This window comes from Artemia sp. Qi Xiang Cuo, chromosome 1 (assembly GCF_049724085.1).
Source record: "Artemia sp. Qi Xiang Cuo chromosome 1, ASM4972408v1, whole genome shotgun sequence".
Taxonomy (NCBI): Eukaryota; Metazoa; Arthropoda; class Branchiopoda; order Anostraca; family Artemiidae; genus Artemia; species Artemia sp. Qi Xiang Cuo.
Genome location: NC_142794.1, coordinates 89,012,163 through 89,035,371, shown reverse-complemented (window position 1 = coordinate 89,035,371; position 23,209 = coordinate 89,012,163). Strand labels below are relative to the sequence as shown.

Genomic DNA, 23,209 nt, shown 5'->3' with positions numbered 1-23,209 from the left:
TGACCAGAAGGGGATCCAATTCAGTCACTGAAATATGTCCAAAATTATTTAGTATTGAAGGAAAAAACCTAACGCAAAAAATTCCAAAAAATAACATATAATAAAAAGGATTTAATTTATTGAAAACAGCTGGTGACAGCAATTGCTAAGAAATGACAATACATGTGTTTAATCCTAAGTGCATTCATTAGACGAGTTTGTTGTCACAACAATGTACCTAGAACAAAACGCCTTATGGCTCTGTTAGGAATTGATGAATTCCAACCTTTATTTGCCAACTAGGCAAATTTCCCACAAATCCTATTAAAGCAGTGATGAAATCCAAGGAATATATAAGAACGCCAAATTGTTATTCAGTTTGTTGTAAGAACAGTGCACCTATGTCAACAGGCCTCATGGCTGTGCTAGGAGTAGATGAATTTCAACTTTTATTGGCCAACTAGGCAAATTTCCCACAAATCCTTTTAAAGCAGTGATGAAATCCAAGGAGGATATAAGTACGCCAAATTGTTATTCAGTTTGTTGTAACAACAGTGCACCTATGTCAACAGGCCTCATGGCTGTGCTAGGAGTAGATGAATTTCAACTTTTATTGGCCAACTAGGCAAATTTCCCACAAATCCTTTTAAAGCAGTGATGAAATCCAAGGAAGATATAAGTACGCCAAATTGTTATTCAGTTTGTCGTAACAACAGTGCACCTATGTCAACAGGCCTCATGGCTGTGCTAGGAGTACATGAATTTCAACTTTTATTGGCCAACTAGGCAAATTTCCCACAAATCCTTTTAAAGCAGTGATGAAATCCAAGGAAGATATAAGTACGCCAAATTGTTATTCAGTTTGTCGTAACAACAGTGCACCTATGTCAACAGGCCTCATGGCTGTGCTAGGAGTACATGAATTTCGACTTTTATTGGCCAACTAGGCAAATTTCCCACAAATCCTTTTAAAGCAGTGATGAAATCCAAGGAAGATATAAGTACGCCAAATTGTTATTCAGTTTGTCGTAACAACAGTAGACCTATGTCAACAGGCCTCATGGCTGTGCTAGGAGTAGATGAATTTCAACTTTTATTGGCCAACTAGGCAAATTTCCCACAAATCCTTTTAAAGCAGTGATGAAATCCAAGAATTATATAAGTATGCCAAATTGTTATTCAGTTTGTCGTAACAACAGTGCACCTATGTCAACAGGCCTCATGGCTGTGCTAGGAGTAGATGAATTTCAACTTTTATTGGCCAACTAGGCAAATTTACCACAAATCCTTTTAAAGCAGTGATGAAATCCAAGGAAGATATAAGTACGCCAAATTGTTATTCAGTTTGTCGTAACAACAGTGCACCTATGTCAACAGGCCTCATGGCTGTGCTAGGAGTAGATGAATTTCAACTTTTATTGGCCAACTAGGCAAATTTCCCACAAATCCTTTTAAAGCCGTGATGAAATCCAAGGAAGATATAAGTACACCAAATTGTTATTCAGTCAAAAAGGTAAACACGGTTTTCATTTAGCAGTTGTTTCCTTTTTAGGGTCAAGCAAATTCTTATTCAGTTGGTACTATTTAGCCCTCTTCTTTTTGCTTCACTCTGTGGGCTACAGAGCTACTGTCTTGGTTGTCTCTTATTTATTAGATATTCTCAGATATCTTTCAGTAGATCTTTTGACTCAAGGAGTTCAAATATAAGATGATAGATATCGATTTCTGTGCTCTGTGTGCAGGTATAGTTGGCTAAGCTCTTGACTGATAGTGAGATTTTGTGGTGTTTGAAGTCTTTTATCAGTTTACAAAGCAAGGTATGTTGTGCTGACGTCAGCATATTACATTCAAATAGGCAATGGTCAAATGTTTCATTATTCATATTACATTGCCTGCAAAGAGGGGACAGGGGAATTGAACCACTTGAATTAGAAAGCTTATATGAGAATGCAAGGAAATTTAGTCCATTTGTTCCAGAACGAATTCTATGATAGATTTTAGAAAGATACTTATTGGGAAAGGGGGAAAGGATAGGATTGATCTTATTAAAATTAATATCTGATAGCCTCCATTGGAAAATATCTCTAATTGGGATTGGTCTCCCACTTGGCTGGTCAATATTTATAGCATTTTTAGCTATTTCATCAACCTGATGATTACCACTTATGCCAGAGTGGCTAGGAATATTCTGAAAATAAGTTTTTATGCCACTTGAAACAAGATTATCAATAATACTGAGACAATGATAAATGTCAATGTCCAACTTATATTGAGGAGCTGAGACCAGCAACTCAAGGCTTGATAAAGAGTCAGAATAGATGATAATATTATTCGAATTTGCAATCAAAGGTTGTTTTTGCTTAAGGTGTTCTAATGCCATGATTATGGCATTTAATTCAGCAGACATTATAGATAAATTATTAAATAATCTCTCGCCCATTGCAATTTTCAGGTGAGGACGGAAAACACCACTTGCAACCTACTCATTTATTTTTGACCCATTAACAAATATTTGGAAGTGATTTTTATAGGTAATTGTGTTAAGTTCTGCAAATTTTTTCTGGACAAAAGCAATGGGGGTTAAATCTTTATTCCATTTTGAAAATTCAGTATTTATAATGGGAAATGACCAATTCCATGGAGGGGAACGCATTTCAAACAAGAAGAAAATAATGCTTTGAAAATTAGCACCAACACTTATGAGGATTTATAAATATTCATAGACAATGTTTAGACAAGGAAAAACAATTGTAAGTAAAAACCTTAATAAATATAGGCAGACTGCATAGCCTACATAGTACTGAAAGAAACAGAAAAAAAATGGGGCAATAAAATATTTGCCACAAGAAATAAAAACAGGTCCCAAGACCCTAAGTTTTAATTGTACTTAACAACTCTATGGTAAGTATTTAGATCATATTTAGATTTTAATATATTAAATGCTAAAAGTTTATAAATTTTTGAAATACAATTTCCTCATGAACTGAGGGATGATCCAAAGAAAAAAAGAATAGGATATAAAATTAGATTATAGAAAACTTAAGAAAAAAGCTCAACAAAAGAGTTTATCCCAAATTTTAAGCAAAATATGAACAAAACAAAACCCCTGCAGAATTAAAATTGCTTTGAAAAATCCTCTTTTTTTAGTATTATCTGTACCAAAAACAGAATAATGCATATTTATTATTACAAATATGCTAAAAAAATAGCATATCCAATAATATATTTATAAAAATTTTTACAAATATATTATAAAAACAAAGTACAAAAAAATTGAAACTGAGCCAAATCCAACTAATCTCTCTTTCAGGTGCTGTTGTTTAACTCACCTGTTGGTTTCTGCACAAGGATTGTCAGCAAGCCATAGATTTTTTAAATGCTTCAAATTTTTCAAGTGGCAAACTTCTCTTAGATCCTTGATATTATTTTTTCGAAGGTATAGTTCTTGTAAGTTCCGACAGCCTTTGAGGTCTGACAGAGATTCTAGATTGTTGACACTTAAAGCCAAAAGTTCCAAATTTGGCATCATCATAAAGATGCTGACATCTGTCAAGCCACCACCCCTGTAATTCAAATAAAGAAAGTGATAAGTTCTTTTTATTATTTGTCAGTATCCTTTTTTTTTTTTGTTTTTTTTTTTGAAAAGTTGGAACTACAGCAACAATGGTGATTTAATTAATCTTATTTTGTTTTTTTTCACTTTCTTCCAATTTCCCTGAGGCCGATTCAAGAATATAATTTATTAGTACCAACACTTGGCTTGCACTTATTAAGGCCAAACATATTTTTCATAGAAACCACTGACTGGCTGAAAAATTCCAAAACAAATTATGAATGACTTAAGTTAGTACTAGCTAATTCTTGGTATTAGTAAAATTTCATTGTAAGTGGGACATTGAGCATGGTTACTCTCATTTCCTTTCTAGAAAGTTTCATTCACACCAAAAGTAAAAGCTTTTCAAGGTGGTCTTTTGGTTGTTTTATGCATATAGAGTATTCCTTCAAAAAACAATCAGCAACATTAGGGAAAACTCAGGTCCTGAAGGTTTCCATTGTGCAAGCCTTTGAACATAACACCAAATAATTACTATTTTAGAAGTTATTGACCTTTGAAGCATATTTTTGAAAAAACTCTAATTGAATCTATGGGCTATATTTTGGCTTTATGTTAAATGAATTGCTCTAGAGTCACCATTTATTTCAGAATATGTTTCCCTGGTAGACCTTAATTTGTACTTTCTAAACATATCCTTAAATTTAATATATAGATGTATTTTCTTTAATAATGAACATAATAGTTTTTCAGAATTGCTCCCAAAATTATTCCAAAGGATATTTGAAAGAGGGACAATTCTTCTAAATGTCTGGACATAGGAGGAAGTGAATGCAGGCTATTCACTTTTACTTTAGCCAAATTATACTGTTAATGACAAATTTACCATTCTTTTATTATGTTCCCTTATGTGGGGACTAGGCTTGCTAAACTAATTACTCATTATTTACCCCAACCTGGGTTGTGTGCATTCCATAGCCAAGGGCTATGGTAAGAAACCAGTATCCAATTGAGCAAAATTATGTAAAATTAAAACCCTTATGCCTTCTTACCAAAGAGGAATAGAGAACAATTGTATATATCAATGAATAGCTAAAAATCTAAGCTATGCATCAATATGGTTATTATTAAAATTATTTTAGGTCAAATACTAGAAATTATTAGTTTATTGACTTACCTACAAGGAGCTCTTTTTGGAAGTATCAATTATCATATTTTGATGTAAATATCCTTTCAGTGTTTCAGTTTTACTCACATATTAACAGTAAGCTGATTTTCTTCTGATTCTAAAACCGTAACTTCTTTTACTTGATCTTTATTCTATAAATCATAAATATTAAATACAATTTTTTCTTTTCAATTGCTAGTCAAAATATAGACCGCTTTTTTAATTTATGCTGCAAATTATTGGTAGAAATTTCACCTAGAGAGGTGGGGCTCTTGTTACTACCCTCACATTGTATCATGCTGTAGTAAAATAGGGGTGTTCAAAAACCAGTCTCTATATTTCCAGAATGCCAAAGAAAAGTGATATTTCTCTCCTATCAATTGAAAAAAAGCACTCCCATGACATCTACCAAAAACAGCCAAAAACACTTCCATTCCTCATAAAGGATACAAAAAGAATAATCAACAGGAAAGCGCCATGGTGCGCCTGGAAAAGGTACAACAAGGAGAAAACACAGGAAAATTGGAAAAGGTATGCAAAGGCTTGGAATCTTGCCTCCGATGTAGTTAGGAAACTAAAGTCTCAACATGAGAAGAAGCTTGCTATAAATATCAAGGCGAACCCCAAATCTTTCTGGAAACATGTTTCTGCTAAAAATCTTAACCATCACACCATTTCTGACCCCAAACATAATGGCATAACACACTCACTGCCTGTAGATATTCAAACTTAATATGTGATCTAATGGCCAAATTATCAATTACCAAAGATATGGTCTTGAATAGCCTGGATAAACTTGATGATAATAAATCCAAAGAATCAGATAGGATACAGCCAAGGCTTTGCAAGGAGTGCTGAATTGTTCTCAGTTCTCCCTTGTGTACTCTTCCTGTTGTCTCTATTAAACAGAGAACTACTGTCAGATTGGAAAACATCCTACATCACACCAATCCACAAAAGAAAACCCAAAGATCATGCAGAAAATTACTGTCCTATCAGCATCACTTCTGCAGTTGTAAAGGTGCTAGAGAGATTTGTCAACAGAGCTCTAATTCAGCACTTGGAAATTAACAGCATCCTCACTTCCACTCAACATGGCTTTAGATCTTTAAGATCTATTGATACTAATCTAATACACACATACAAGTATGTTACATCATAGTTGGATAATTATTTACCTGTCAACATGGTGCTCCTGGACCTCTCAAAAGCATTTGACAGGGTTTGGCATGAATTCCTCATCACCAAACAAAAAGCAGCAGCTGTTGATGATGTTATTGTCCAGCAGATACAGTTTCCTTTCAGAAAGAACACAAGTTGTACGAGTTCAGGACTCTCAAGGTGTCCCTCATTTCTCCTCATCTACAACTGTTTCAAGCAGTGTTCCCCAGGGGACCATTCTTGGGCCAAGTCTCTTCAACTTACATACTAATGATGCACTCAATGTTCTCTCAAACCTCCTCACTCATTATGCTGACAATTCAAAAGTTGTTGGTAAAGCAGCCACAACCTCTCACCTGCAATCTATCCAAAAGGACCTGGGACATTCTTGGGACTTTGACTCCTCTCTTTCAATGCTGATCCATGCCATGGCATCCACTTCAAAAATCGTAATACACATCAGCAGTACCATTTCCAAGGTAACCACCTTTTTGCAGTCTCTGAAGAAAGAGATCTTGGAGTCATTGTTGATTGTCAACTTAAGTTCAACACCCATCCAAAATCTGTATTGTTGTCTACCCTACAATCTCTTGGAATGATCAAAAGAACTATCTCTAGCAGATACCCAAGTGTGTTTATGAAGCTCTATATGGCACTAGTATGCCTGTGCCTAGAGGTTGGAATGCCCTGGCATCACCCTATTTCAAGAAGAACAAAGAAATACTTGAAAGATACTAATGAAGAGCAATGAAGAAATACTAGAATAAAGAGCAACCAAAATGGGGTAAATTTCTAGGTGGCACTATAATTTAGCTAGGATAAAAGTGAAAATGTCATTTGATGCTCTTTTTATGCTTTTTCATAATACAATAATTGCTTCTGGGGCTAGTTGCATCTTGAGCCCTTAAAGGGGCCCCAAAGGTATTTCGTTTTTGTAACCACACAAAGAAGTTATCAACACTAGTTAAGTTATTGAAAAGTGGTTAAAAATATATCACTAGTTTATAAATAAGTTGTTCAAGAGTAATATATTCCAAAAATACTTATTTATAACAAGCCAAACCTCATTTATTAGGTAACTCAAATATAGACCATTTTCCTACTGTTTCAAAATTGTTGAATGCTGTTGACAATTCAGGGTATATTCCAGTTCAGGATATACATTTGCACATTAGGGGGGGAGGGGGTTGTAAAGTTCATGGTAAATTTTCAGTGTGTCATATAATTTAGCTAGGATGAATGTGAAAACATCATCTGATGCTCTTTTGTAATTCATATAAAGTACCTTTGGGGCCCATTTAAGGGCTCAAGATGCAACTAGCCCCAGAAGAAATTATTTAATAATGAAAGAGCATAAAAAAGGCATCAAATGATGTTTTCACTTTCATCCAAGCTAAATTATAGTGCCACATAGAAATTTACCCAAAATGGTGGAAGGCCTTAAACAAATGCCTAACAAAGAGCATTTCCATCACTTGAAGCCTCCTATTCTTGCATACCAGAGAAAAATGTGGTGATATGATTATGGCCAACAAATTAATTTCCAAAAATGTTCTCCCTGGTCTCCATGCCCCCCAGAATGTTCTGTGACTAGAGAGCATTCTAAGAAAATCTTCAAGAAATACTCCTTAATCCAAGAAAGGAGGGTAAATTTGCAGGGGGTACAATAATTTAGCTAGGATGAAAATGAATACATTACTTGATGTCTTTTCTATGCTCTTTCATAATTCAACAATTGCTTCAGTTGGAAGTTGCATCTTGAGCCCTTAAAGGGGCCCCAAAGATAATTCATTTTTGTAACCACACAAAGACATTATCAGCAGTAGTTAAATTTTTCAAGTTTTTCAAATGCCATCAACAAAAATAGTGCTGAATTTTGCAATTTGAAAACTTTGCTGTTGACAATTCAGGGTATATATTTGCACATTAGGGGGGTGGGGGTGGGTAAATTTCATGGTAACTTTGCAATGGACCATAATATTTTAGCTAGGATGAAAGTAAAAACATTCTTTGGTGCTTTTTTTATGCTCTTTCATAATTCGTATAAAATACCTTTAGGGCCCCTTTAAGGACTCAAGATGCAATTTGCAACAGAAGTGATTATTGAATTATGAAAGAGCATAAAAAAGGCATCAAATGATATATTCACTTTCATCCTAGCTAAATTGGTAAATTTCTAACAAATCATATTATTGAGTAAGGACTAAAGTGATTACACCATTTGATGCCCTTTTTTATGCTGATTACAAATATGATAATCATTTCTATCGGAAATGAATTTCAGCCCCCCCCCCCCTATAAATGCCCATTCTGGGGTAGGTATATATAGGGGGGGGGGATGAAATTCATTTCCAATAGAAATGATTATTATATTCATAATCAACATAAAAAAAAGGCATCAAATGGTGTATTCACTTTCTTCCTAACTCAATAATATGATTTCATAGGTCTTTACTGCTAAATTATTGTGCCACCAGCAAAATTACTAAAAGAAGATGTTTCTTCAGCCAGCAAGTAGCAAACTTGTGGAATCAACTCTCTGAAGATACAGTGACTGCTGAATTTGACAGGTGCATTCAAGAAAATTCTCAAAAAAGATGGCTACAGGTGGCTACAGCAAGAATTCTTGTATAACTGGGAAGCTGTTGAGTCCTCAGCCCAAATGTAGCAAACAAGCTACACAAGTCATAATGGAGCATTACAAGGATGGTAAATCCTTAAATTTCCTCCAAGCTGCAATTTAAGGTAGGTAAATTTAAACATACTACTCAATACCTTTTTAATGCTCTTTCTAAATATAATAGCCTAATAAATTTTGTTGGAAATGAGTTTTACCCTCACCCCTAGCTTATGTATAGCAATTGAGGGCATATATTTGCACATTAGGGGAGAGGAAGGGACAGTTTAAACTTACTTCTCATTTGCATCAGAAATAAACTTTAAAAAATTTACCTTAAGATAATTCAAGACAAGAGGTCTTTTACCCTAGGCTAGTGCTTCTTTGAGGTCAACTGAGGAATAAATAATCCATATAAGCATTGACTTCTTGTTGAGCCAGTTACACTGATTTAGCCTTAGTTAACCAGTCTGAAGTACAGGGTAGCTCGTCTTTTTAAGGTACACTTAGGCTAGAATAGGCCTCAGCAAAACCTAAGAACCAAAAACAAGCAATTAAAAAAAAAATTACCAGCAATTCAGCTTCTTTACTTGGCTTAAATCTGATTTCTTTGCCTTGCACAAAATCATTTCCTCTGTTAGTTTTGTCATTTTTTTTAAACTGGCTTAATCTTTCCTGACAAGATTGAATACAATTAGTTTTTCATCCTCATCTTCTGCATTTTCGCGTCATTAGTCACTAGAAGCTGCGTTTTCATATACCGTGGGTCTCAACATGGGTTGGACGCGCGTAGTGCAACAAGTAGGCACACGTAGCCGATTTTGAAAGAAATAGGCATCGATTTGAGCTTGAAAAATTTTCTAGTTTTCGGCACCGATTTACAAAATCAGGGCTGATTTTCACCATGATCATCACAAAAAAATAGGGATACAAATAAATAGTCAGCCAGAGGTATCTGTGGTGAAAGACCCCACTACTGAGCTGAGAACTAAGCTGAGATCAATCAAGCAACTATTAATAAAGTCCAGTTGACTATTGGCGTCCATGATTTTTTGTTTTGAAAATTTTGTGCAATAAATTTTTCTTTCAACAAATTTTTCTTACCGCTATCGTTTGTCTACTGATGCTGAAATCGGTTCCCGAAATCAGCTACGTGTGCCTAGCCCTTAAGATCTTACATCTAATCTCACATCTTTCTGCACAGATTTCCGTTCTTTTAACTCATCTTTGTTATGAGATCTTACAGCTCACTGATGTTAGCAAAAAGTGTGAAAGACGCCATCTTTCTGCCATATAGAACAATGATGAGAGAACTTTGAGGACATACTCATCAATGTTTTTAGACCGCTGATCAGAGCAGAATGATGAAAGGCGTTAGCAAAAGAACTTTATAAGATATAAGATCTTTGTATAAGAAGCGTTCTTTGTCAAAAGATGTAAGATCTCAGCACAAAAATGAGTAAAAGAACGGCCCTAAATCTTTTGATAATGTTGGTTTCACAGCCAAAGAACAAGGTTTGAACCCTCTCTTCTGAAAATGCCTTATCGTCAAATTGAAGGGAATAATAAGACAATCGTACAAACTTTTAAACCGAAGTGACTCTAGTAGCTTTGAGACTTAAGAAGAAAAAAAAACTAGATCAAGAAGTACAAAGATATTTTTTCGTATGTTATGCTTCAGATTTTCGTTGATTTTAATGTTTTCCATAAATATAATTCAAATTTTATAAGCTGTTTCTATTATTGTAAATTAAGAGTATCTTGAAGAAATGTATGTCTTGGTCTTATTGTGAAAGTTTAAATTTACGGATAGTTCAGCACAATGACAAAAACCACAAAAAATTGAACAACAGATCCTAATGACCAAAGTTCATTAACTGTAAACCCAGGTTTGTGGTTCATTTTTAAATTTTAGTGCCAATAACTCTGAGCCCCGTGTTTGAAACTGGTATTAAAGCAGGAGCGTATTTTCACGTCACCCACATCCAACGCAAAAGTTCAGAACGGGTTGTGCTGGTTTTTGTTTCGACTTACATACTCAGCACTGGCAAATGTCTTCTCAGAACCCATGTTCATCCTTGCTAAGCCTTATTTTCAGGCCACCCATATCCAACATGGAGTTTGACACGGGTTGAGCATATTATTATTTTGAGTGTCGTGTTCAACATGGGTGAATGTCTTCTCAGAACTCATGTTTAACCATGCTATTACGGCGTGTTATAATTTTGAGGATCACTTGCCCAACACGCTTTGAGCCCGTAAGCTGAAAACGCTTTAAAGTTTTGCTGGGTTGAACAAGGAGAACCTGAAAATGATTTCGTCAAACCCGCTTTAAACCCTATAGCTGAAAACACAACTCTATTCTGGAATGTTAAAGTTTTGAGAAATCTGTGTCCAACACGCTTAGAATCCGTAAGATGAAAACGCTTTAAATTCTAGCTGGGTTGTGCACGAAGAACCTGAAAAGGATTTTTGTTCAACCCGCTCAAAACACGCTTCAAACTTAGTGCCAGAAAAAACAACTCAGGTTCCATATTTAAGGAACCCGAGTTTAAGCGTGATGACTGAAAACGGTTGATAGCAGACTCGTGTAGAACCCAAAATTCTGAAAACGCCTGGTGCAGAGGTGGGTTTTAACTTGTGATTGGACACAGATGTCTATATGCCTTAGCTTACAATTTACAATGTTAAAAAAATGTCGGGTATCTGGGCAGCTTTAAGCTATGTATGATGGTGGTCATGCATGCTAGAAATCTGAGAAACTATAGATAGAAGGGCACAAGCTCTAATTCATCGGTATCATAAAATTGGTATAGTTGGACTTCGGCATTACATACATTTTGCCTGAGTGCTAGATTGACGCGTATAGCCTGCTAAAAGTGGAAATCCCTTGGGTAAATCAAAGCCTTTGGAATATACATACCTATGAAAGATACAAAATTTAGACAGGAATAGTTTGAAAATATATCTTAAGATATTGCTTCTCCACAGAAGGTATTACAAAATTATAAACAAGAGGCTGCACTGGAGCATCAGTATCCACAACTGACTCGTGGCTTTGTTAAATTGATGATTAGGTTCAGGTGTTTTAAGAACCTGACATTCCCTGTCCTCCTGATTGCACCCGAAAAAGACCATAATGATGAAAACCAGGCTGAAGACCCACGAGTACCAACTCTGTCTGAAGGTGCTCTCCTACTACGTGACCTTTGATTTCTCATTGAAGAAAAAGGGATGGGTCGATTAGAAAAAGAAGTAACCAATTTCAAAGAGGCTTTTCGTGCAAATAATAAGACTCATATAAATAAACCTGCTAATGTATGTTTGTTAGAATTTATTTTAGGTATACTGGTTTTTTTTCGTGCCTGAATTACCATTTTTATCATACAGGATAAGCATACAACTAGTTGAACTCAGTTTATGCATAAACAAATTGGTATTTTTGGCTGATTCGTTCAAACTGCTTGGTAAGGATAACTCGAGAATTATGAAAAATTGTCCAGGTTCTTGAAGATTCTATTTTAGACAGGTTTCACTGTATTTAAAGAAGATTTCATTTAGCAATTACACACTTTTTAGCAGGGCTGCTGGGAAAGAACCTAAGCTTAATTTTTGTAATATCTGTTACAGCAATTGATTTAGACAATATTTGGTCTATTAGAGTATATGAATCGATTCTGTGTAAAAAAAAACTTTTAATTATGAAGTGTTGATACTAACAGGCACAAAAAGTTTAATATCTCACTGTGTCATCAAGGTTTTCAGTCAAAGTGGGTAGCACAACAGGGAAATCTCAAAGCTGCCAAATCGCTCAAATAATATTTTTCTTTACCTTATATTTTCGTGTTTTCCTAGTAAGTATGCTAGAAAATTCAAAAGGGTTATCTTTTAGTGAAACTTAAGAAGAAAATTGTGCTCCGTTTAATAACAAAAAAAACACGCCTTCTAATGATGCAAGTCTCATTAAAACTAAGTATCTCTTTCCCTAGCTTAGAATAGGAGAGGTTAAATGATTTTCTAAAATTTCTGGGTTATTAGATGTCACATCTTAGTTTTCTATTGTTTATTTGGATCTCTTATCCATGCTCTCCAAATTATGGCAAAACCACCATATCTGTTCTGAATAGTTTTGCCGCACAAATTAAAGAATCTATAATGGACAACTCAGAGTTTTCCTTGGAGTTGTCGAATCCCCTTAACACGGTGGAATGAAAACAGGCTTTGACCAAAGAAAATTTGCTATCGGGGAAATCCCTTCGAAAATCATATAACCGTTTAGAGACCTACTGGGCTTAAAGAAACTGGTTTAATTTAAACAACTGAGATTGTCTTAGGCTGAGAGCTATGAAGAAACTGCGTAGCTTGAAAATTACCCGTACTTGTACTTAGAAGTTGGAAAATCTGAAACGAACTATAGGACGAGGAAAAATGAAACAAATAGTCTCTAACCAAAACAAGCCTTTGTACCGTGAGTAAAATATGATTTATTTAAAATACAAAAAAATAAAGTTCCTTCTTTCTAAAGATAATTCCGACTTCCTCTAATTAAGTTTAAATCTAGTTTCAAAAAAAGAAAAGTCATTAATCAGCAAAGATAAAAATTGCATTTTAACCTCAGACAAAGAACGGCACTATCCAGTTTTGGATTTCGCTAAGATAGTGGGCAATAAAAAAGATGCTACACACAATATTTCTCAGGAAGTTTAAATTATAAGAGCGGTGTGAACGTTTGAATCATCAGAAATATTTAAAACAATTTATTGGACGAAGGGTTCGCATCCTTGGGCCACTTGGGCCAATTATGAGCCAGCTCTTAGTGCGCAGGACAAAAACTATGTTTGATAGTGGGGTAAAAGTGCTTTTTGGAAGATTATTAAGATCAGAATTGTTTCGGCACTCAGGCAGTACAATTCAGTCATTATTATTATCTCTGCTCCTATTTGTCGTCAATTGAAGTGAGCATTGCTGTACACCTAAAATGTAAGTTACAATAAATCTATTGCTTTTTTATTTGTGTTTATTTTATTTTATATGTCTGTATCTATTCACACGGCAGGTAATTAGTTCGTATGCCTCCAAGGTAGCACTCCCAGGGATCTGATTTCTACATACTATATCAGGTAATTGATTTTGAGATAACCCAAGGAAAGGAGGTTACATTTATATAATTACGTATTTTATTTTCTCGCTTTCTGCGAGTGGTGCGATCGATACACCGACTTAAATCATAATATTACATATGGTGGAGTCCTTAGCGCTATAAGTGGCTCTATTGGAGAACTTATAAGGCGTAAGTTCATAGCTTTAAAGCCTAAGATTATATTTGACGCGGTCAATCTTTATGACCACAATTAAGCCCAGTCCCATAAATTTTTATCGCTACAAATGGCACGGTCGGAAATTGGAGAAAATCATGCGAACTAATTAGGCTATAAACTTTGTAATTTAAATTTAATTATTGGAGAGGTACAGACATCTAATAAAAAGTAATTAGGGCTATAACCGCTAAGCTATTATAGGAAAACCCTTGATAATATCTCATAGAAGATAAGAGCCTCCCCCGAAATAGGTTAAGTAAAGTAAAAAATTTATTTTGAGTTATTCAAACGCAAAATAAAATGTCAGAAGAATTAAGCGATTTATTAATGGTGCGAAAGTTGGTCGCAAAAAATATATAAATAGCAAAGTCTATCTCGCAGTACAATGGTCAATCAGATATCGAGGAATTTAATATCCAATTGGCCCAGTTTGAAGAATTAACAAAAACAGAGCTAGAACCGTTAGTCGACATGCTTCTATTATGATAAAAATGCCAGGCCTTAACGTTTCTCAAGAAAATTGAACTTACTATAAGTGATGACGCCAACTTGCCAGTAAATATTGTTGACAAATTGTTAACGGCATTTAAAGATAGATTTATTGTAAAAAGTTCTATAAATAAATTAAAACACGGAATGGTATGCTTTGACCATTCACAAAACATAAAAGAATATCTTGATAATATACGGATTTCAGTAGAAGCAAAATACGGAAAAGGTTCAGGTGAACTGTAAGAAAAAGTCATACTAAATACCTTTTTGCAAGGGCTACCCCCAAAACTATATAGAATGGTAATATCTAAAAATATTCAGACGTTGGATCTTGCAGTTCAGGAGGTAGAGCGATTGATCTAAGTTGATATGATTGTGGCTAATCACGGTAAAGCAAAAATAAATAGCCTAGGCGATTCAAACGCGAGCCTAACCTTCAAGGGCGATCAGGCGTATCCCAATTTCTTTTCAAGGGATAACTCCCCAGTGCCACAAAGAAATAAAACGCAAGAACCCGCTAGACAGAAAACAGTACGTTTTCAGCCTGCCAAACAATTTAGTTATGAAAATAACCCTACAATAATAAGATACTATATTTGTAATCGACCTGGGCACATCGCGAGGGAGTGCCGTTATGTCCTCAATCGAACACCAAGAATTGCTGTCGGTAGTACGCAAAATTATGGCAACCATTTGTTCGGAAGAACAAATTTTAGCGCCAGTGGTGCACTAGGCTATAGCCAGGGAAGATTGCGGCAATCAGTACCTTACAACGCGTACCAACCAAATTTGTACAATCCTCCCCCGATAGACAAATTAGTTACCGATTTGAAAACCCAAATACTCGCCAAAGCGAATATAATGCGAGAATACTATATAGAAATCACGAATACTTGCCGATGGGAAATGAAAATTTTTCAGGCCGACGGCAAATAGTTAATTGGCCAACGGAAATGAAAATTTTTCAAGCCAATGGCATTGGCAGTCAGCGCCAGCAAGCGGCACTGACGCAAGACATCCAAGTTACCATAATAATACCTGGCGAAGGCAGAGAGATGTAAATCAATTAGATATGCCTACGGAATCTCATATGTCTGAATCTCTATTGCAGACACCGACGTACGAAATAAATCCTCAGGGAAACGTTTCAGACTCCTCAGAAATATAAATTGGACCCAGAGGACACCTAAAATATCTTATAGGTCCAAACTGATAGTAGTACCGCCTTGTAGTGATAGTATTAACAAGTTACCTATATTTAATGATTTTTATGTGGCAAACGTTTACTTTAAGGCTTTAATTGACAGTGGTGCCACGGTTAAAATTATAAGCTCATGCGTATTTAATATGTCGCCTCTACATATTGGACAACAAAGAAATTTTAATAATCCCAAACTAACTAGCGTGACAGGGCATAAATTGGATGCAAGAGGTTCAATTCGCCTGCACGTAAAAAGGGATAATAGAATTTTTTCGACGAATTTCATAATATACGATAACTTTCCGTATGAAGCCATTATCGGCGCAAATTTTTTATGGTCTAATAGAGTATCATTAGACGTAGCGAACGAAAAGCTTGTCTACCCGGCTAAGGTAGGAGAAGAAATTTCTACCTTAAGAATCGTAACAGAGGTTACGAAGACAACGTAACAATAAATAAAATTTCTGGTGGTAAAATTTCACAATCTTTTGAACCTCATGTCTCGCAAGGAGGACATGGCATAACCAGAAATTTTTTCAATTATTCTGAGAGACATCGCAGAGATGAAGTAAATTTAAACAATAAGTGTATTGAATCTGCAAAAATAAAAATAGGAGATATGCGGCAGTACAGGTCAAACGAAATCAAGAAAATAGTTGAATTATGGAAAAAAGTAGTGAACCCCAATGCAGTTCAGTCACAGCCAATGCTATTGACGGATAGCGCCAGTCTAAATTTAATAGACAATGAAAATAAACAAAAATATAATGGATTCGCAATACGGAAAACAAAAGTCCCTCCCAAAACGATGCAAAGAATTCAAATATCACAGATGATGGAACCAGTGGATATCAAATCTGAAAAATGGTTTGCGACCCCAACAAATGAGATTCCTGAAAATCTGTTATGCGAGGAATAGATCATATCCTACGACAAAGGAGAAAGTTTTATTTTGGTGACTAATAACCCCGAAAATGACACAATTACAATAAAAAAGGGGATGTGTTTAGTCCAAATTCAAGTTTTCTCGGAGGATAATTTAAATAGATGGGAAAATTCTAAAAGAAACCTAGTTAATGGCATTAAAACCTCTAATAACAAATACCCTCTAACTAAATCGCAATTCTTAAACAAATTTAATATGGATCATATTACGGACTTAGAACTTAATAAAAACTTATGCTATTTATTATGTAATTTTAAAGATGTATTTTCCGCATCTGAAGATGATATCGGACTGATACCATTTTATGAACATTCAACTTTAACGACTGGTGGTCCTGTCGCAAAACAGCCATATCGTGTGCCGTATAAGCACAAAGAATGGTTAAAAAATAAAATTCATGAATTAGAAAAAAATGAAATTATACGCCCCAGTATAAGTCCGTATAGCGCACCAGTGATCTTGGTACCAAAAAAGAACGGTGATCTTAGACTTGTAGTAGATTATAGAGCCCTCATCAAACAAGTAGTTAGCGATAAATTTCCTTTACCAACAATAAATGAAATTCTTGACTCTATTTCAAGCAAAAATACAATCTTTACTTCTTTGGACCTTACCCAAGGCTACCACCAAGTGAAATTAGCCGAAAAAGATGTTCACAAAGCTGCATTTTCAACAGCTGACTGTGGTTCATATGAATATTTAAGAGAACCATTTTGGACTTAAGACAAGTTCAAGCGCACTATGTAGACCCTTATTGCATCTATTAAGAGGATTAAAAAATATCATTCATTTTGTTGATGATGTCATATGCGTGGGAGAAAACGCTGAACAACACTTAAAAACATTAGCTAATGTGTTCGAGAAATTCAGACAGGGCAACTTAAAATGCCGGCCTGAAAAAGTTAATTTATCTCAACCTAAAATTAAATTTTTAGGAGTAGTAGTAACACAAGGAGAGATATCCCCAGACCCAGACAAGATAAAATGTGTTGAAAACCTCAAACCCCCTAGAACTATGAAAGAATTAAGAGGAATTTTTGGTCTTACTGGCTACTTTAGAAAATTCGTGCGCAATTATGCCCAATTTGCAAAACCCCTCACGGAATTAACTGAAGGGAACTCCCAAAATATTACCTGGTCCCAGGAAGCTCAAACTTCCTTAGACCATCTCAAAAAGGCACTCACTTCTGAACCAATATTATCACTGCCTGATTTCAAAAACGGACAATTCGTGGTCACAACCGATGCTAGTTCAAAGGGCATTGGCGCTATTCTTTTGCAAAAAATCCCGGTAAAAACCCTAATCCTCTAGAGGGAACGCCTGAACAAAAACAATTAGAAAAAGTTATATGCTATTCGAGTAGAACTTTATCAAAAGGTGAAAGTAGTTATTCCGCCACAAACTTAGAATAATTATCTATAATCCACCATTTGGACAAATTTAGACACTATTTAATTGGAAGAAAATTTATGCTACGATCAGACCATTAAAGCTTGCAGTACTTGCGCACATTTAAAAACCCCACGGGCATTCTAGCTTGATGGATTATGAAAATCCAAGACCTAGATTACGAATTTGAATATTTAAAAGGTAAACAAAATGCAGCTTGTGACTTTTTGAGTAGATACCCAGAAAATATTCCGTCGGATGCTGAGGAAAATGAAGTTAACGCTATCAATACTAAGAGCAAACATAAACGTAAGAAAAACAAAGACAATGACACCGTAAAAGAAAATAAAGTTAACTATTGTCCCTTATCTTTAGAAAATATAAAAAGAAAGCAAAAAAGGACGAAATCTGTGTAGCACTTATCAGTTATTTTGTGAATGACGATGCGTTACTAGACAAATTAAAAACTCTTAGAAAAGAGATAGACAATTTTTACTATTATCTTAATGAAGAAATACTTTGCGGAATCTTGACTACTGAGACAAATAGAAACCAAACCTCAATAATACCTGTATTACCACAAAACTTAATAATACCTGCCTTTAAATATTTTCATTCAGATATGGGTGGACACTTAGGAGTAACGAAAACTTTCCATAAATTAAAACAATGTTTTTACGTGCCGTCGAGAATAACAAAACTTAAAGAATTTTTAATTACATGCGAAGCGTGTAAATTAAGAAAAAAACCCCAAGCTTATCCTAATCCTCCAATGAGAAGGGTCCCGGTAGCAAGGTATCCCTTCGATATTGTCTCATTTGACTTATATGGAACCAGCGGAGGCTTGCTTGTTTCCAACAGAGGCCACACTTGTATTCCTTCAGTTATAGATCACTTTTCTGGATTTACCTTTGCGAAAGCATTAAAAAGTCAAGTCGCTTACGCCACAAGTAAAGCGTTAGCGAAATTATTTTTAAAATTTGGCATCCCAAATAAAGTTATAAGTGACAACGGAAGCAATTTTGTTTCAAAATTAACAAAAGACTTAATGAATTTTCTTAACATAGAAAAATGGTGACATCCCCATATCACCCACGAGCTAATGGTAAAATATAAAATAGGCATAAAATATTTTCGAATGTGTTAAGCATTTATACAAAAGACAACAGGAACGATTGGGATCTATTCTTACCCTATTTAACCAACGTAATCAATACTGCTTATTCAGAAACAACTAAAGACAATCCATTTTATTTACTTTTTGGTCGTGATTTAAGAAGTTCCGTATGATGAGATTATTGAATCTCGACAGCATTATAATAGCTCGGAGTATTACAAACACGAATTCATAAATAGGACGAGGAAAACTAACAAAATAGTTAATCAAGAGCTGGAAAAATGGAAAATAAACCAAGAGCTAAGAAACCAACCCAAAGTCAAGGAGAGCATAGATTTCAAAATGGGAGACTGCGTCTACCTAAAGAACGAGGCAAAAACGGAAGGCAAAAAACTTTCCAACAAATATTCTGGACCGTACAGAATAGTCAAAAAGTACGATAACGATTATACTTTTAAAATGGAGAACCCCGATAGTGGAAGAACATACAAAGCACATGTCAGCCGAATAAAAAGAGCAAAATTTCCGGAAAGATGGGTATCACGTCCCTCCTCTACTGATTCGTCTGATGCCGAAAATGAGCCCCCTAAATCAAGATTGGCAAAGCTAAAACCCTTTAATTTCAAGCAAGACTATTTCGGGGATGAGAGTGATGAGGAAAACTTTGGAGAATTTTTAGCTATGAAAAATCTAGTTATTCCCAAGAGAAAATCGCTAATACAAGAGAGAGTAAAAATGCCAAAAGATCCAAAAAGTTCATCATCAGAGAGCGCGGGAGAATTAGATTATACAATATCTCCAAAAACCCAATTTTTCCCTGATAGAATTTCGACCCCTTGTCCCCCCAGAAGATTTCCAGACGATATGGTTTCCCCGGCAACACCAATAGAGAGGCCCCTGTCATTGCACGAAGAATTGAACAGAGCGGTAGAAACTCCGGGTATTACTGTAAAGAAAACTCCTCCCAAAGATTCAACTAAAACAAATAGGTGAGAAGCTTTGAATTTAATAAATATCCCAATACAAACGAGTCAAAGTACATTGCCTAAGAATAAAACTCCCGGGGATGACCGGCAAGGATAATATTATGATATAACTGTGTCCAAGCCTAAACAGTGGACTTCATGGAGGGAAATATTAGTGCAAAGAATGCCCCATCCCCCTGAAGACATGGCATTTAAACAGTGGAGGCACCCCGCAAAAACTTTTGATTCCTCTCAAAGCTCTCAAGAATCTTTCAAATCTTCCGAGTTGAAAACTAAAGTGAGGACTTAGAAAATAAACCATTTAACTCCAGATGAGTAGAAATTTACGCAGGAAGGGGAGGTGATACCTCGAAAATAAGAGGTGTAACTTAAAAAACCTATAATACATTAGAAACTAGTTCCAAAGAGTCTGACAGTGAATCAGACCATAAAGTAGTTAAAGAAATAGGGAAATCAAAACCGACTTCAGCAGCCGCACACGCGAAAGAAAAAAAATTAAAAGCGCAAGAATTTTTGAAAAGACAATACAAAAAATTTGATCTTATTTCGCAGGCAGAACCGAAAAAGAAAAAACAGCAAGAAACAGAGAAGAAAATAACGACACAGTCAGGTAGAACGGTTAAAAAACTCGATTGATGGAACTACGTTTAGTCAGTATAGGATTAAGAGATTTTAATGGATAAGCGTCAAAAAGGAATAATAATTTAAAAACTATGAGTTTATGAGTAAAAAATTGTACAATTATAAAAATGCTGTAAGAAAATTTTGTTCAACATATATCATGGATTCGCATAAATCAAAACCGTCTGATACCGTCTGTTCAATATGTATCAGTTCCCGAAAACAAATTCTAATTAAAAAGTCACATTGCAAATAATTAATTCGAATAATTTTCTTTAATATAAAAAGTCTACCCGTACCATTCCAGTACGATGTATCCAGTCCAACTGAAAGAAGCCGTGATAGGAAGTACTAAGCGAGAAATATTCATACACCTTAGAAATGATCTTTGGTTATTTTCTGTTCCAAGAGAAACTGTAGGAACTATGTCTTGTTACAATAACACAGAAGGAACAGACCCAAGTTACAAAACAGAATTACTGTTACAAGATGTGGGTACGATAACCATAAAAAAAGGATGTCGACTCGTAACTAAAGAGTCAACTGTTCGAACGCCGTTAATTACCACGAGCACAAAGATAATAAGTCCCAAAATAACCAATTTCATGGCAATTAACCTGTCGTACACTATTCCCAATATAGAAAATGAGGAAATGAAACCTCAATATGGTCCAAAATCGAAAAAAATAAAGGGACATTAAAGCTTACAAAAATAAGAGAAGTATTAGACTCCCAGATTCCCCTATTTACAAATGAAGACCAGAGATTAACGTACGTGGGTGATAGATACGGATTATTCTCTACCAATTGCTGGTGGAACATACTACTTACCGCATGTTTCGCACTCGTGATTTTCTCGTTCAAAAGAACCTTATCGACTTTTAATTACAAAGCATTACTGATACTACGAAGGCGAAAACCAAGAGCGTATCACGGGAAACCTGCCGAAATACAGAAGTAAAACACAGAACCCCATGAGGATGTCTAAGCCAAAAAAAGGGGAGGCATTAGAAAACGAGTGGGTATAGAGGCCTCCACTCGTCCTTGCTATGTCTTGTTCCCTCATTTTAAATGTCGTTTACGTAAAACCGTGTGGCTATGACGCTGCAACATGCATTTCTTAAACATCAAGGACGGGCGTGAACAATGAAGGCAAGAAATCTGTTGTAAAATTAGACCTCAAACTTAATAATCTAGGGTAACTTATGTTTAAAGGATTGTTTTAAATCTAAGGGAGAATTAAATAAGTATTGAAGAATTAAATAAACCTTTTATCGTTGTTTCCTTTCTCAAAACAAAAATTTGAAGACATCTCTGTTTTAGATATCCCAATGGGAAATATATGTATATGAAACCAACATGATAATAATGTCGTTTTATTAAAACCAATGTTAAGTAGTAATACCAGTCTATCTTTTTATATTATCTTGTAGGGTAATCTTCACCCTAAAATGCACCCAATCGTATTGTTTACTATGTATTGAGACTACTTGATTTTAAAGAACGTTTGATTCTGCCTCTTTATTTTTATTACAGGGAATGGATTGACATATTGAATATCGATCATTACAATGAGTTTTCCAGTGCAGATACAACCTAGTAGCGTCTATTTTCATCATACCTCAACCAACGAAGAGTACTCACCATAGACTCCAGCCAATTTCCATCCCAGCTACGTCTACGAAAATTACAGTTACCTTTTGATCGTTGTTTCCTCGACCATGAACCATATTACGTATCAGGTAACATTATATTTGAATCTCATTGTCCAGTGAATTATCGAACTATATAATCACATAAATCCTGAGAACCCCATCGACCAGTACAAGATATAAGTACCTAAATATCACCCATGATAATTATTATGGACTCATGAACCATTTGACTGTATAGTTATGATATTTGATGATCCCAAAAATTATTTATATGACGCAGATTCACGCGTCAAATCCCTTTCGACCATCTCTCAGAATCCATCCTATCCCCTCTGTGTGGAAAGTTCATATCTCTGTTATCCCATAATATTACAAGATAATTTCTGAAAAATGGACCTGGAACCCAACCATTGAATTACGGAAGCCAAAATTAACCCCAGTGACTAACCCCTTAGTGACAATAGACCTATCCCGAAAGTTAAAGACAATATTTTGAAGGAGTCACTACTGTTTGTTGAAAAACTAGTCAAGAGCCAAATAGCAGGTCCCACGTGATTAACCAAGAAATCACCAATAAGCTCAAGAGACAAAAGCTGCGCGTTAACAATTTTATAAGAGAATTTTGGTCCCCAAGTGCACGAATGAACAATTTTATATGAGAAATACATTCTCTTTGTGACTTAAAATATCCCAAAAATGATATGCTGAGAAGAAAATAAACGCACTCTCAGTGTTCGGCCCCTTAATGATAAGACAGCCTATGAACTATCAAAAAGCAGGTGAGAATGAAATCTGATAGAAAATTCCTACACCTGTAGATGGAAACATCATTTCCCAGTTCACAATTAGAGAAAGCTTGTCGTGTGAACACAAGTAGGCTCCCACAGTTCCATGAAGAAACTATTTTAAGTGCTTTAAAAATTTTGCCAAGACGAAAGGAGTGAAGGACCATAATTTACAACAGAAGGATTGAGTTCGCTAAAGAGACACTCAGGTGATGAAATA

The 23,209-nt window shown here is 35.2% G+C and overlaps 1 protein-coding gene across 2 annotated transcripts in view; it reads right to left on the bottom strand.

The window, feature by feature from the left end:
- LOC148956895 (uncharacterized) overlaps positions 1–9,200 on the bottom strand; it is a 36,686-nt gene extending 27,486 nt beyond the window's left edge. For both annotated transcript variants that reach the window (XM_089096686.1, XM_089096695.1), the window contains exons 1-2: positions 9,049–9,200; positions 3,309–3,542 (exon numbers count right to left, since the gene is read on the bottom strand). In XM_089096686.1, the coding sequence (XP_088952812.1) occupies positions 3,309–3,542; positions 9,049–9,128 (314 nt within the window). In that variant the 5' untranslated portion in view covers positions 9,129–9,200. The remainder of the gene's footprint in view (positions 1–3,308; positions 3,543–9,048) is intronic.
- Positions 9,201–23,209: the final 14,009 nt, after the last annotated feature.